The 15,141-nt window shown below is 38.5% G+C and overlaps 2 protein-coding genes across 3 annotated transcripts; one reads left to right on the plus strand and one right to left on the minus strand.

Annotated features, from left to right (window-relative positions):
* Positions 1-697: 697 nt before the first annotated feature.
* Positions 698-8,776, minus strand: surf4 (surfeit 4). Of its 2 annotated transcripts, none has more exons than XM_088435686.1 (6): positions 8,513-8,776; positions 5,992-6,178; positions 4,053-4,129; positions 3,922-3,965; positions 3,654-3,840; positions 698-2,360 (listed from the first exon to the last, which is right to left on the minus strand). In XM_088435686.1, the coding sequence occupies exons 1-6, from the start codon at positions 8,558-8,560 to the stop codon at positions 2,094-2,096; spliced, it is 810 nt and encodes a 269-aa protein (XP_088291812.1). In that variant the 5' UTR covers positions 8,561-8,776; the 3' UTR covers positions 698-2,093. The 2 variants fall into 2 exon arrangements, with proteins under 2 accessions (XP_088291812.1, XP_088291811.1); XM_088435685.1 differs by lacking the exon at positions 8,513-8,776 and adding an exon at positions 8,195-8,310.
* A 1,633-nt stretch (positions 8,777-10,409) lies between these two features.
* On the plus strand, positions 10,410-14,898 carry psmd5 (proteasome 26S subunit, non-ATPase 5). The gene is made up of 10 exons (XM_088435257.1): positions 10,410-10,610; positions 10,965-11,109; positions 11,914-12,027; positions 12,089-12,217; positions 12,980-13,089; positions 13,214-13,356; positions 13,434-13,625; positions 14,094-14,203; positions 14,278-14,418; positions 14,578-14,898. The coding sequence occupies exons 1-10, from the start codon at positions 10,438-10,440 to the stop codon at positions 14,833-14,835; spliced, it is 1,515 nt and encodes a 504-aa protein (XP_088291383.1). The 5' UTR covers positions 10,410-10,437; the 3' UTR covers positions 14,836-14,898.
* The last annotated feature ends 243 nt before the right edge of the window (positions 14,899-15,141 follow it).

Genomic DNA, 15,141 nt, shown 5'->3' on the forward strand with positions numbered 1-15,141 from the left:
ACACGCATTATTTTATTCGTACACACAGACTTAATAGACTTCATTTAATAGCTGCTGTTGTCCTTTTCAATCGGTTGAGTATTAATTGCATTCACGGAATGCATCTCACTGGGAGCTCTCTTAAAGGGGAAGTGAATAAAAAAAATGTCGATGCATTTTCCTTATGAGCCACTAGTCTTAAACACAACAGTCGATTAACAGGTTTTTTTTTTTTGGAATACGAATTATCAATTTCAAGGGGAAGCCAACTGAACTGGTTGCGGTGGCCTGTGATTTTAAATGAAAAATGATAAGATTCCTGCCACGTTGCCTTCAAATGTTTCCACAAAGTGACTATGAAGGAATAGATGTAGCTAAAGTGTACCCCCATTACCTTTACGATCAAATTGGATGTTTTGGTGGACTGTGACGTCCAGGAATTAGAGTAGTGCTTCAATTATATTTTGAAAAGCTCCCCCTAGAAAGGAGAACATCTTTTATTACCCCCCTGTGCAGATTGTAAATAAAATTATGAAAAACAATCATAATAGCTAAAACGGTATCCTTTTTAACGTCAACAAAGAAAATAACAGCAATATGAATCAATTTTCAATAACTGCTAACGATTTTTACAGCATTTATACAGGTTACAGGTTAGTCTAAAACGGAAAAAAAATAACCAAGTGCATCAAAGTCCCTGGAATTAAAAAAAAAAAAATGCCAATACTTATTTTATTGCAATTACACTTCACATTGCAAAAACAAAACCTTTTCCTGGGGTCACCCCCCTAAAAAAAAAATAAGCCCAATATTTAAGGACTGCTATAAAGGCATCTCAAAGTCGTCATGAAATTTCAGGAAAGTGAATATCACCACAGTACTTTTCTAAATATTTTTTTCATATTTAAGACCTTGTGAAAATGTAATCGGCATAGCATTGGCATGGCATTACATTCCCTTTCATCACATTTTTTATTTAATATTTGTAATCCTTTTAAACAATTCAAAGAGCTTGTCTTAAAGTAGTCACTCTGTATTTTAATATATTTTATTTTCTGCCATAAACAGCTAGATTTGAAAGAAAACAAAACCAAAATACAGTATAAACTTCTGAAAATCAAAACACAGAATATTTTATTTTTCTTGAACTTAGGCAAAAAGAAATAAACACTAAGCAGAGAAGGGGGGGTCTGCTTAGTCCTCTTTGCGTTTCTAGATCGAAGAATATGGCATCTGACAAAACATGGATACCCTCTCAGCTGTCACCGCCCCCCCCCACCCCCCCCCCCCCAAATCATACACAGCTCACTAGACATACAAAGCAAGGCGCCCGATAACAATGTCCTGGCTTGAACAGCCGTGATGTGATTTTTCAAAATGGGGCGTGGCAATCCACCATTTTGTACATCTTGTACACCCTCCCCAACATCCCGGCTTCTAGATGACCAACATGGCTTGTCAGACGCTTGTTTGGCTTGCGTGTAAACAGCTGAATGAACGGAAGGCAGGATGTGACACCCGGAGAGTCCAAGTCGCTGTCGTAACCGGTAAGTACCCCGACAATTCACGCGGCGGACATCAACATCCGCTCCGTCGACTCCCCTTTGCCAAGTTTGAAGGTCCATCATGCACCGGGGGGGGTTTCCAAACTTGGAATTTTCAAAGGGGTCCTGATTGTCGAGAGTACTGTTACTTTTTGGGGATCGTCAAGCAGGCACGCGATTTCTTAGGCGGAACAGACACGTTTGGACAAGTTTGGGAAATCCTGCTCCGCGTTAACACCGATTAAACAGGTTTGTGTTCACCCGTTCACAGGACAGGAAAAAAAAATCATTTTAAATTGAAATTTATGGGCCTAGTTCAACTTCCTGTCGATGGGGATAGCATACTGGTTTTGAAAGAATGTAACCGTGTTCCGGTGAGAACCATGAATTAAAAAAAAACATAAAACAACAATGATCAGAGTCTAAGATTTGGGCCAAAAAAAAAAAAAAATTAAACTATATAGAATAAACCCTGTGTATCCAGGTGAACCAACAGAGAGAGCGAATGGGGGGGTGCTTTGAGTCCCGGTCATGTTGCTGTGTATTTTTTTTTTCCTCCCCCCCCTCTCCCTACCACTCCTTCTTTTTCTCGTCCATGGACACGCCGCCGGGGCCGAGGGCCACCACCAGCAGCAGGCCCCCGATGACGGAGGTGGTCTGGAAGAAGTCGTACTTGAGGAAGTCGTGCATGGGCTTGTAGGCGGGGATGGTCCAGAAGGCGTTGAAGTAGACGTTCATCGCCAGCAGCCACAGAACCAGCGTCAGCGCCGCCAGCTTGGTCTTGAAGCCGATGGCCACCAGGATGATGAGGGCGGTGCCCACCAGGTTTTGCAGGATCTGTATGATCAGAGGAAAGGTCCAAAAGGATTCATACGCCAGGAAGACTAACTATAACACGTACGGGTTTTTCATGTACAATCAATATTTTTAAAGACATATTTTGCCACCTGCTGTAGACTGAAATTGACATTGGGCGTACCGAGGACTCAGGTACTGAAATCGGTGAGCCGTGATTGGTCTTTACAGGGCCTTGAGTAAAGGTGATGTCATTTTCCTTCGACAGCAAGTGGCAAAATGTGTTTTCAAGATATCTGACTAGCTTTGTATATCAACCTGTGTTCAACCTCAAAAAATTCAGTGTACTCAAGATACATTTTGAATATTTGAATGAATCAACGAATAGCCAATCGATGACCAGATTATTCGTCAAATGATTCTGGCAATCGATTAATCGGTTAAATTGTTATTTCAGTTTCCTGATTGGAAATATTGTCATGTTAGTTTGATCCTGTATGAAAGCAGATCGACTACCTTAATGTTGAATTAAAATAAAACATTTGCAATCATCTGCTTTAGCTTTGGAAAACGATGATCAACATTTTTACCTTATTATCTGACATGTTAAATAAATAAATAAATAAATAAATAAATAAATAAATAAAAGTATATATTTTTTTGCACTATTAATTTGAAAAAAAAAAAGTCTCGTTACAGCAGTCCTCCTTAAATAGTGGGCGTGATGCAATGGCAGGGGGGTGCGTGGAAAAACAAGCGTTGCTTTTGCTGTGTAATGTAATTGCACATTTAAGACACCAGGTGGTGCAGTGGCGTTCTCATGGTCAAAATCTGCAAGTGTTCTACCCTTTCTTTAATCGTGTGATAGAGGGAGAGAAAAAAAAAATCAGCACAATGTTTGATACCCTTTTCTTCAGGTTAAAATATAGTGTGTGATCCGGATCAATTCACATTTACTATGTTTTTTTTTTTTTTCCAGGATCAAACTGTTGAATTGGTCAAAAATCCAAATTCAGAACAGGCTATGCTGAAAGTTGACAAATAGATTTTTTTTCTTTTGTTAATGTTAAAAAGAGTACAACTTTAGGTATATTTATACAATTTTCATAGATAATGATCTTTTTATATCGTCGGGGTGATGAGTAAGGTGGCGCGAAGCACTGCTTAAAAGGGAGGGAAACTTAACGTTTCTTTAATCTGCAATAATCAATGAATAAAATTTTTTTTAAAAAAATCCTCAATTGCGGCCCTAAGTGTAATAATGATGATAGCGGTATATCGTTTGAGTTCGACAAAGGCAAAAGATTTCCAATTGAATGAAACGCAAATACTCACCGAGAATAAGCTTGTGTCATAATGGACCAGAGACATGAACATGAGAACGAGCAGTATGCGGCCCCCGAGCTGCATGTACTGTTTGGGCGAGCTCTCGCCCATGGACGGCACGCCGGCAAACATGCTCTTCCCTTCTGAACGACACTCGGCCAGCAGCAACAGCAATCCGCCACCCAAGGCCAGGTTTCTGAAAAGGGAAGAACAACAAACCCTCAAAACAATTTCTCGCATCGGTCACGGGACCATTTAACTGCATGGGCCTTCTTACCTCATCAAAAATTTAATATCCCATAAAATGCTGTAGGCAATAGTCTGAGACAAGAAACCAAAAGATACTTCAGATGAGACAAAATGAATTTCTTCCACATAAATATGACCGGTTGATGATGTACTTTTTACCTGTAGCGCTATGATGCCAAATAATCCAAAGCAGGCATACTGTACAAAATTTCTACTCAGGATGAGGATGCAGCCACCTGTTAGGACACACAGCAAGGAAAAGGTGCTAAAAAAACACAGTATATCGGTGTTTTGTGATATATTTTAATTTGTTCCAAAAACAAGCTTGTAATTAAAAAAAAATGTATCTCAAAACAGCTAATATAGCCTAACATAGCTAGCTAGGAGTCATGTGGTCAAGGAGGCAAGTGCACTTTGAATATTTCTCTCAAAATGTCTTGTTCTTAATCAAAACAAATATCTTTACGCTTAAAATGTTAACATTTGTTTGAAAATAGTCAAATCTGTTCAAGTCATTTTTATGTGTTCTCACTAACATTGAAGACACTTTTTGGAACCGCGACTAAAAATTATATTAATACCAGATTACTACTATATGTCAATGTTTTGTTGATTAATCGATCGGATAAAAAAAAAAACATGTTTTAATTTTCGTCTCCATTCAAAAACAGGACATGATTTCAAAGTGAGAGGTCAGAAAACTAATTACGATTCACTTGATGGCAGCTTTGCAGAGTGAATGTTTGATTTTGAAGAGAATCAGTCTGCTTTCATGGACGAGAGATAATATTTACTGATGACAAGCTGATAGTCTGATGATTTGGACAATTATACAATAAAAACACTATCTAAATGATTAAATCTCTTTTCCGAACTCATTGTCGATTGCTATAAAAGTTAATAACCGACTAGTTGTCCATAAATCATTGCACTGCGAGAGATTTGTTTCGTCAATATTCTTGGTGAGATTTTCAAGATTTTTTCACCACAAAAATGCGTTTAAAAGTTGCCGTTCCGTTTGATTTGACTTCAAGTACATTTGTTTCCCGGTCAACGATTAAAGAAAATTTAAAAAATAATCACGTATGGACAATTTCATAAACCAGCAACCATTAAAGGTAGTATGTTGGTAAAACTAGGACAGAGGCTCGAAACAGTTTATTTGTTTACAAAACTAAAAATTCTGACCTTTGGGGGGGAAACAGTCAAAATGACAGAAGATTTTATCTAGCATTTAACATAACTCCCTCTTAGTATAAAAACGCAAAACGTCCGCCTTGCGTGAAATACTTCTGCAAACAAATGTTGCGTAATCGCACGAGTGTGAATATGAGATTGATAAAGCGCAAAGTTAAAACTTGTTTTCATCTTTCTTAAAGACAAACGTTGCAAATTGTATCGCTTAGGTTGCAAACAAAACTATTTGGATCAGGTGTTGCCTATTTTGTTGCATACCAGCGATAAAAATGACAGTAAAGGCATCCTACTCGATTTGATTGTAGTCTATTCTATACAAGACCTGAGGTGTGTGCTTGTTGCACCCCCAAAACCCTCCTCAATCGTTTCCACTTTATATATGGGTGCTTGATCTTTAGCGGTGTGCAATGTGACCGCTTCAGTGATCGCTCTTCATCGTGCATTTTTCTTATCATACTTGCTTATGTAAATGACTCCTCCACAGTAAGCTGCTTTTTAAGTAGATGTCTGTTGGTGGACGTGGTCTTGTTCCCCTCACGATGCTTGAAATTTTACATACTCGGATGGGGGCCCTGTATTTGAGTTGATGTAATAAGTTTGTTGTGCTGCTGACTTTTGTTGCGACATGCTTTAAAACCTACGTTGCGACGTGGTGTTACTTGTTCCACGTCTGCCGCCGCAAACCGAACACGGATGACAATACAACTCCTGTCTTATGAACAAACCGAAGGAAAATTCCGATAAGTGTTTTTGAAATCGTCAGCGACAAAAAATTCAAATTAATCAAACATAAATCAATTGAATATAATGCCCAGGTCTAGCAGAAAACCCTGTCAAACTCTCACATACCCCAACTTCTGAACTAGGGCGTTTGTGCACTTACATACGGCCATGTACTCACCGATCTGGCCTAATAGATTGATTAGCACAAACAACGTCGCCAGGAAGAAGCCACAGTTCCATGTGGTCTCGATATAGTCCCGCTGGTCGTTCCACTGGAACCACATGCGGATGCCGTCCTCCAGGAAGGTGCTAATGAGACATAGACGTGCCAGGTGAGGCAGGTACTGTTTAGTCACCCGCAGGAACTACGAAAACAGGAAAAACATGAGAGAGGATGAGCAAGTACTAATAGCAGGTTACACTGTCACATTGTTGAACAGAACCCTAAAAATACTTGATGCTTTGGGTTGGGCCAGGTTGGTTGGGTCGAAAGAATTCACCATTGCCAAATTATGCAACCGCAATCAGCGGAGAAAACTCGGCTTGACAGCAATAATCGTTACGTTGAATGCTGACAAACAAGATGGTCCTGCTTTGGGTTTTTCAAAATTGGACAAAATCCACATTAAGCTTGAGAAACGACATTCCCCGAAAACAAATTTCAACAACCGATATGGGAAACACACGGAGTGTATTTGGCGGTTAAAAAAAACTGAGAAGTCATGCAAAAAAAGGGAAGGTTTAATAAAAAACAAATTGTCTAATTTTACTGTTTCATTTTCACTTCCTATTCAATTCCAAATTAACTCATCAAATTTATAAACGTTCACACCGGTACAAATTATAAAACACGTAATACGCATTGTATCATCTACATATTTGTTTGTGGAATTGCAGAAGCTGATTGCTTAATTGGGTTGCAAGTTTGAAACAAACTAGGTCTGATAATTGTGTCATTATTAGATGACTATTTTTAACTTGAAAACAATGACACAAGTCTGTTCAAAATCCAACAAGTTTACAAGCACTTGCGTTTTGTGCCAGCCTATGTACCAAAGGTCTCTGGTGACCAAAAAATCTCTGTTTAATCTGGGAAAAAAAAAGAAAAAAAAAATCTAGTAACAAGGTGAAGTACTTTTTTTGGTGGAGGTTGATATCTTAGTATTTTTGGTTAAATCCCATTAATTTTTATAAAGAAGAAAATAGTTTGCCACTGTGCACAAGTTCAGTTTAAATACTAAATGGACTCAATTGAGTTCTCATCAAGCAAATATTTTTATTATATTAGCACAATAATTAATCATAAAATTTTCAGTAGGCTATCTGAAAACCAAAACAGTCAATTGCTGCAGCCCTAGCTTCAACTGGGCTCGAAAATGAGCATTAAATACGATAAATGCACGAAACAATTTGGCTTGCACAATAAATCCGACACAAATCGATACTGCAATATTTACCAATGTTTTTACGCTACACGTTTTGATAGAATTTGTACTTGGTAAGTTTAAAACTTTCAGTGAAACTTACCGAGATGTTTGTCATTCATTTGCCTTTATTTTAGTGTATGGCTAAAATATCAAAATTAAATCTTTGTGTGGAATAAATCTGATATGATTTCTTGTACAAAGAGACATTTATTGCATGTGATTGATAAAAAAAAAACATGGGAAGAATACCTTGAAAAAATAATCACATATTAAATATTAAATAGTAATAATATGAATAATTGCAATTTGATTATTTGTTTTTTTTTTCAGTTTGATGTAATGTGTTGGGAGTATTCTGGATTTACAGTTAAATGACTGCCACTTTTGCTAAACCTGGTAAATAACTTTTCATTTAATGTAATCTTTTTTACGTTATATTTATTGCATTGGAATACGCTGAATACAAATTATAACTTTAACTTTGAATTATCCCATTCATAAAAACGTAATTTACGTCATTTTTAGCCTTTTCGTTGTCGCTCAGAAACAGCATGACGCATTCGTCATGACGTGCTAAAGTAGCCCCGCCTACTCCAACACCCACGTCAACGAAGCCAGATCCTCTCAACCAATCAGATAGCAACAAGTCCCGCCATGACGGCAACGTGAGGCATGAATGGACAAAATGGGAGCCAATCCAAATATGTTTCCATCAAATCGTCCCTGTTAGGTTGTCATTTATTTAAATTCCCTCCAGTCTAACTACAAATAAAACAACGTAACAAAAAAAAGCGCAATCTATGCAGAGTTACGTCAACTCCGCGACAACGCTTCGGGGTTGGACTTAAGATCAAATATTAGCGTGACAACACAATTATGAGATTAGTTTTATCGTCTAAAAAGTAGCTCGTAAAACAAAGCTAACTAGTACACAGAAGTAGCTAGGCTTCGTACCTCTTGATAGCGGCTATTATTTGGCTGAGCGCCTGACGACACAGTCTGCATCCTGGCTGTACGGCAAACTTCTTACTCGAATGGTATAGAAGCGCAATTTGCAAAAGAAGAAGTGGGCGAAACGACGGGCGGATTGTCGCACAACTGGTTTGTCATGCTAATTAACTCGACGACAAGACAACGAGTCGATCATCGAAAGACTTGTCAACAACTTATGTCAACGTCGGGGCGTCATTTTTTTTTCCTGTCACTCCCCGAGTGAGAAAAAAAGTAGCAAGCTGCAGGAGTTAGCTCGCGTGTGCTAATAATTCAACTTGCCTGGTCTGCCACGTCTTCGGCGGTGCTCATGAGATCCTCCTGCCCCATGTTTTGTTGACCGAACGGGTTGTTAATAGCGATGGCAAACGCTTTTTGGCTATTTTGTTACGACACACGTCAGATTCTTTTTCCACGCTTGCTTGAGTCTCCCCTCCGCGTTGACGTAATTAACTTGAAAAGACGTGCCTGCAGCCGACTACTGCTCCTCGCAGTGTGGAGATAGAGAGGAAAGGCCGCCTCCGCCCCACAATGCACCGCGATTTGACGAGACCGGAGGTAGCGGTCTGGCTCTCCTCCCCACTTTCGCCTTCAGATTCTGCAACCGTCGTGTGCCACGTAGGCGCTTGCATCCTCGCCGGGAGACCAGTCTGACGCCGTGATTTGTTTTTTGCTTGAATGAGCATTGCAAAAAAATAAAATAAAAAATATATCAAAAGAAAAAGAACTTGTGCAGAACTGAAACTACTTGAGTAGTTAAAAAAGGGACTGCAATACGTCATTAATTCAGTGGTGTCCAACATACGGCCAATTGGGCGAATCCGGCCCTCAAGGAGGTTTAATCTGGCCTGCAAGGTTATTTTTTTTAAGCAACAAACAAATGAATAGGACCCATTAGTCCAGTGGCGTTCAACCTTTTTTCAGTGATGTGCCCCCTGTGTACTATTTTTTCATCCAAGTACCCCTTAACCCAGGGGTGTCAAACTCATTTTTATCGAGGGCCACATTGTAGTTATAGTTTCTGTCAGAGGGCCGGAATACATCTAAAAATAGTCTAAAAAAAGTCAGTCATTGCTTAAATTTTCACGTACCCCTGAATTTCTCTAAAATCCTGAAAATTTAGGACTTAAAAATAGAAAAACGCGTCTAATAAACGCCATTTTCGCTAGTTTTGAAATCAGAGGCTGGTAAAAACTGTTCAAAAGATAGATCTGAAACCAAATTATTATTTTTTTGTTTTGTTTTGTTTTGTTTTTAAAGACAACCCGCAAGTTTAGCTGGAAACTTGAAATCAAATCAGCATTTGGCGGGCCACATAAAATGATGTGGCGGGCCGGTTCTGGCCCCCGGGCCTTGAGTTTGACACCTGTGCCTTAACCAGTACAAAAAAAAAAAAAAAAAAAACAGCAGGATGGAGGTAGGGGTGCCCCCGCAACTTAAACCACAATTGAAAATTTGGCCACGCGTGATTAAAACTCACAGAGACCATCTTTTTACCTGTTGAAGAGGAGATGGAGTCAGTAACCGCCCCCTCCCCCAATGAACAGACTGCGGTGACCCTTTAGGGGTACGTGAGGGCACACGTTTCCACATGTATCAATCAATCTAATTTTATGTTGTGTTTTTTATGCAGTGATGGGATCTATATATTTTTCTGTTCAAATAAATAGGAAAATGAAGCAACACTTTGTGGATTGTGTTGAGTTGTGTGATTCAACACAAGATTGTATGCTATTTGTTCATCCAAAAATGCTTTGCGTCGTGTAAGTGGTACATGGCTGAAAATAAATATATAACAGGGAATACATCAGTAAATAATAGTTTGCAAGCTTCCAGACTACCATGTGCAATAAGTGAAAACTGCCATATAGGAATGCCCTACTTCAATACGTCCTACACAAGATTTTAGCTTGGAAGTATAAGGTCTATAAATTATGAAATAATAAAACCACATCTGAACACATATTGGAACAACAACAGACGTGTATAGCACTTTTCTGAGTTTCAAAGCTGAAAACAATAACATAATTAGGTTATTATTGTAGTTGTAAACATTGCGAGTTTAACTATTGTGCAAACTAAAACGAAAATGGGTGCAGTATCAAATTTAGTCAATAGGTGGCAATAAACGTGTTGGCTTGTGTATAGTCCACCCCAACACAGAACGAAGTAAAGTCACTGCTGCGTCGATGTAAACAGAAGAAATAATGGCCACCTCCATCGAAAACTTGCTGGAAGAAATTTCCAGCACAAAAGACCCGATTGAAGACCTCCAATGTCTTAAAACTGCAGTTTTATCCACACCCGTGAGCGAATTGAGGGATTTTGTCTGTGGACATCGCTTCGAAGTGATCTTCACTTTGTTAAACTCAAATGAAAGGTTTGTATGACGCTATTGTTCTGCTGGGTCATTGTTTTCATAACGCATTTCATTGTATTCTGTAGTTTTCTGAGCTTTAGCTCATTATTTTGATTATGTTTTGGAAAATGAACTATGAAAGACTGTCTTTGGGCTCTACATTTCACTGATAACATCATAAGACAAGATAATGTTATCACAGTTCATTTGCTGAATTAGATGATACTTTTTATGGATATATACATTATATGTTTTGGTTATGATCGGATTCTGCCGTCATTGTAATTTTATAAATAATATCGCCTCGCACGACTAAAGGAGTACTTTTCTAATGTTTGCCATTCAAAAGACAAGTGACAACTTATGCATTGACAGGGAACAAGTTGAACTGTGCGTGGACATCCTCGAACGCATCCTAATGGCGTGCAGCCCTCTACAGGTGGTCCAGAACTACAAAGCTGAGCTGCAAGCGGGTCTGACTCACCCCAATGACAGAGTCAAGATATTGACTTTGACTCAGGTAACCAGCTTCCGAAAAGTACACTCTGATAAAATAAAAAAACAAAGAAGTGACAATTTTATTCATTTTAAGGGGAGCATGTGTAAATATTCGCATGTGCCTCTGGGAGCTTTTGGGGCATATTCGTTTTTAATGAAAATGGTCTAAATCCTACATATTGTCACTTTGAGATTGTCTCATTCAATCCCAAAGACATTTTTATTTATTTATTTATTTTTTTAATCACACATTCAATCTCAGGTACTGACTGTGTATATTTTAAATATTCGATGAAAGGAAGTTCTGAAAATGGCTGTTACTAAATGAATTAAGTCCTAAAGTAATCATTACCTTGGAGAATTAACTTCTCAATTATTACACTACTTTAGGTAATTAAGTACTATATGAATTACTTAAGGTAATCTCTGGTAAACACTAAAATGATAAATTACATTATGTACTATAAAGTACTTGATCAGTTTAAGTACTAACATACCAAAGTAACTGATACCAAGGTACTAAATTAATTGATAACTTCAGGTAGGAAAGTAATTATTTTGGGAACTAAAGTATTGAAATAATCAATTGTTTTACTACTTCATTCCTTTTGTACCTGACATTTTTTGGGCCCTCCTTTAACCAAACACTCGAAAAAAACAAACAATGATTGAATGGCTTGACTTAAAAAAAAAAGAATATTGGGATTGAATGACTTAAGTTGCAGAATCCGAGGCTCAAATCGTCAAAAAATAAATCCAAAGTGACTAACAGTGAGATAACCGACCTGTTTATTTATTTATTTATTTATTTTGGGGGGGGTTTCAGATGGGTAGGATGGCAGAGCACCCGGATGCTGCGGTGGAAATCCTCAACAGTCGCGACATTATTGTAAAAGCGATGCGATCCGTTGCAGCAGAGAACATGATGGTTGCAAAACAGGTAAGTTTTTTGAAGTTTGCCAATCTTCTGGTTCTTTCTAACACAACATCATCTACTGTAGGCCACCCAGTCCCTTTCCAAGCTCGGTCGTACGGAAACTGGCATCGATAAACTTATCCTCAGCGACTTGGGGAACGTTCTGAAGGAAGTGATGACCGTGAGCGATACCATCCGATTCAGAGTCTACGAGGTATATTCAGAAAATGATTGATTACTTGCTGAATTCGGACAAAATCATGCCTGATAGATATTGCCTGTTAAAACTATTTATCTATTTTTTTTAAGTTGTAGGCTCTTCTCTCGTCTCTTCATCTCAAATACATTTATATTGTCTAACTATTTTGCTCCTTTTTGGGTAAATATTCGGGCTAAAAAAATCAAGAGAAGCTGGTGAATTTTCAAAATAAAAAGTTAAAAAAGTAAGATATTTTTCAGAGTCAAATTATACGTAAAATGGAAATAATTATTTTGGTTGATCAGACCGGGTGGTTGGGGACCCCAGTGTTACGGTGTATTACTGCCCTCTAGTGGCCAGATTTCATCAGCAGGAGCCGTATCTTAAATTAACGATACTGTGCAGTGCTTAATTCTTTAACTTTTATCGTAACATGCTAACTTATTTTTATAATGAGTAATATTAGTATAATAGTAGTATACTAACCTTCTACTTTATTAAATTGGCGTCAAAAATATGAGTAAAGAATCATAATGTCATCCAAATTGAAATTTGCTGTTTACCACAATAATTGGAAAACTGATAAATATCAATAATTTGACAATTGTCATCCACGGTTCACATTTTCTTGTTCATCATGTCTACAACATTACAAAAAAATGTCAATGCCTCATGCAATGGTGACCTATTTCTCGAACATATTCTATATACAGTTTATTTATGCATAATAATTGCCTGTATGAGTTTTGTTTACAATTTTCTTTTTCTTTCCACCAGCTGGTTGTAGAGATTGCAACAGAGTCCCCCTGTTGCTGCAGTTTCTATAGCTGCGGCGAGTTCATTAATCAGATCATAGCTGAAATGACAGGAGACGATGTTTTAGTCAGGTAATAACAATACAAATTTTTTCAAAATCCATTTTCCTTCAAGTCCTTTCAGCTGATTTATTTGAACCGTACATCTCATGGTTGTCTTACAAATTAAAAGACTGACCTTGTTATTACTTTTTAGGGCCGCGGCCATTGAGATGGCGAGCACTATAACCCAGACTGAGAAAGGCCGAAAGATTTTAATGGGCGGCTGTGTCATGACCAAGTTTGCCAAGATGATGATAGACGCAGACATGGATCCTTTCTCCTCCTTGTATCTCCCAAGTAACAACATACCCCCTGTAGAAAAATTCCCATTGGCTGTTAAGACTGCGTGTGTGATTGCTGAACACTTTCTGTAGGTCTTGTGAAGTTTTTCGGCACCCTGGCCTTCGTGGTAGGTCCCCAGGCAGTGTACAGAGACTATCCGATCTTCCAGAACAAAGTGTTTGAGATGGTCATGGACACGGATCCCACGATGATTGGTATTGCTCTGGACACTTTGGGACTGCTGGGATCGACTGTAGAAGGAAAGGAAGTGCTGCAGAAAACAGGTGAAATTGAATCGAGGCTTCTTCTGCTGTTTTTTTTAATGGTCAAATATGGGATGCTTATGTTTTGAAAGAACGACTAACTAGGGTATCGTCCTGAAAATTTAGTAAGCCTGGTGGTAAGTAAAATTTCAAAAAGCAATGATTCTGATATGTCTATATAATTGCAGGTGAACGTGCTAGATTTTGTGTACAAATATAATCTTTGTCCAAATTTTTGACCATATAAAACCATTATACTTACGATTTTTTAGATGTATTTTAATAGGATTGATTGCATTGATTTTCCTGCGATTTTTGGAACATTCTGTTGAGCGGCGGTCAAACTATGTCAGCAAACAGAAAATTCTTTGTCGACTTGTGTTTTCACCTCGAGCCAGTAGGTGGCGGAAGAGACCAGTTAAAGTGTCATCCTAACGTCACAGGCTGGAAATACAGACCACACCTAATGTATTCTTTTTGTGATGTCAGGTGAGAAATTTAAGGCAGTGATCGTAAGGCTGAGCCAGCTTGCCAGCTCCGGTGCTAGTGAGCTCCGGGTGCGCTGCTTGGATGCCATTTCGCATCTTCTTACTCTGCAGGTAGGTTTGTGTCATCGAAAGAATTTTTCATGAAAAAAAAAACAAGATATTGGAATGTCTTTTTTTCCCTCAAGCCAGAGCAACAAACTGAAGACCTGCTGGCACTGACAGAGTCCTGGTTCCACCTTTTGTCCAATCAACCCGTTGAGATGTTCCGTGACATCAGCACACAGCCGTTCCCGGAGTTGCATTGTGGCGCCTTACGAGTTTTCACTGTAAGCGTTTTTTAACCATTTATGTCTTTAGCCTTCACTGTTTCGTATACTGTACCAAGCAAATTTTGGAACCTAACCAGGATTTTTTTGTGGTCATGGAGATTTATTGATAGATCGTTCTCTTTTCACGTGCTTATCACTGGCCTTTTTGTCCACCAGGCCATCGCCGCTCAACAATGGGGTCAGAGGTTGATGGTGAACACGCCGGGTTTCATGGAGTTCATATTGGATCGTTCCACCGGTAAAAGCAAAGAAGCCAAAGATGCCAAGTTTGAGCTGGTGGGCTCGCTCTTGAATTCATCGAATGCAGCTGAGATACTGGGCAGCCAGAATTACGTCTCTCTCAAGACCTACCTGAGAGAAGGACCATATTACGTATCGGCAGTGGCCACAGTCAGCACGGAAGGAGCTGAATGATTCTTACCAGCTGAAGCATTGTTTACAAGTGTGCCATCTTATGATTAAACATCTTTTTCTTGACATGAATTGCTTACACTGCAGGAGAAAGTGTTATTTATACTTCAGATCAAATTCTCATCAAGACTTAAAGTCATTCGATTTAAAACAGGTGGATTTTTTCTGCTTAATTTATATTCTAACGCAATATTGATAAGAATTCCGTGTTTGGATTAGTGAGGGTGCAAGGAACATATTGTAACAAAATGCTTGACTTGATTTTCTCTTTAAATCTCCTCCTATCATCATCATTAATAAATTCGTTGT

This window comes from Hippichthys cyanospilos, chromosome 15, assembly GCF_059441005.1.
Source record: "Hippichthys cyanospilos isolate Australia breed blue-spotted pipefish chromosome 15, RoL_Hcya_1.0, whole genome shotgun sequence".
NCBI lineage: Eukaryota > Metazoa > Chordata > Actinopteri > Syngnathiformes > Syngnathidae > Hippichthys > Hippichthys cyanospilos.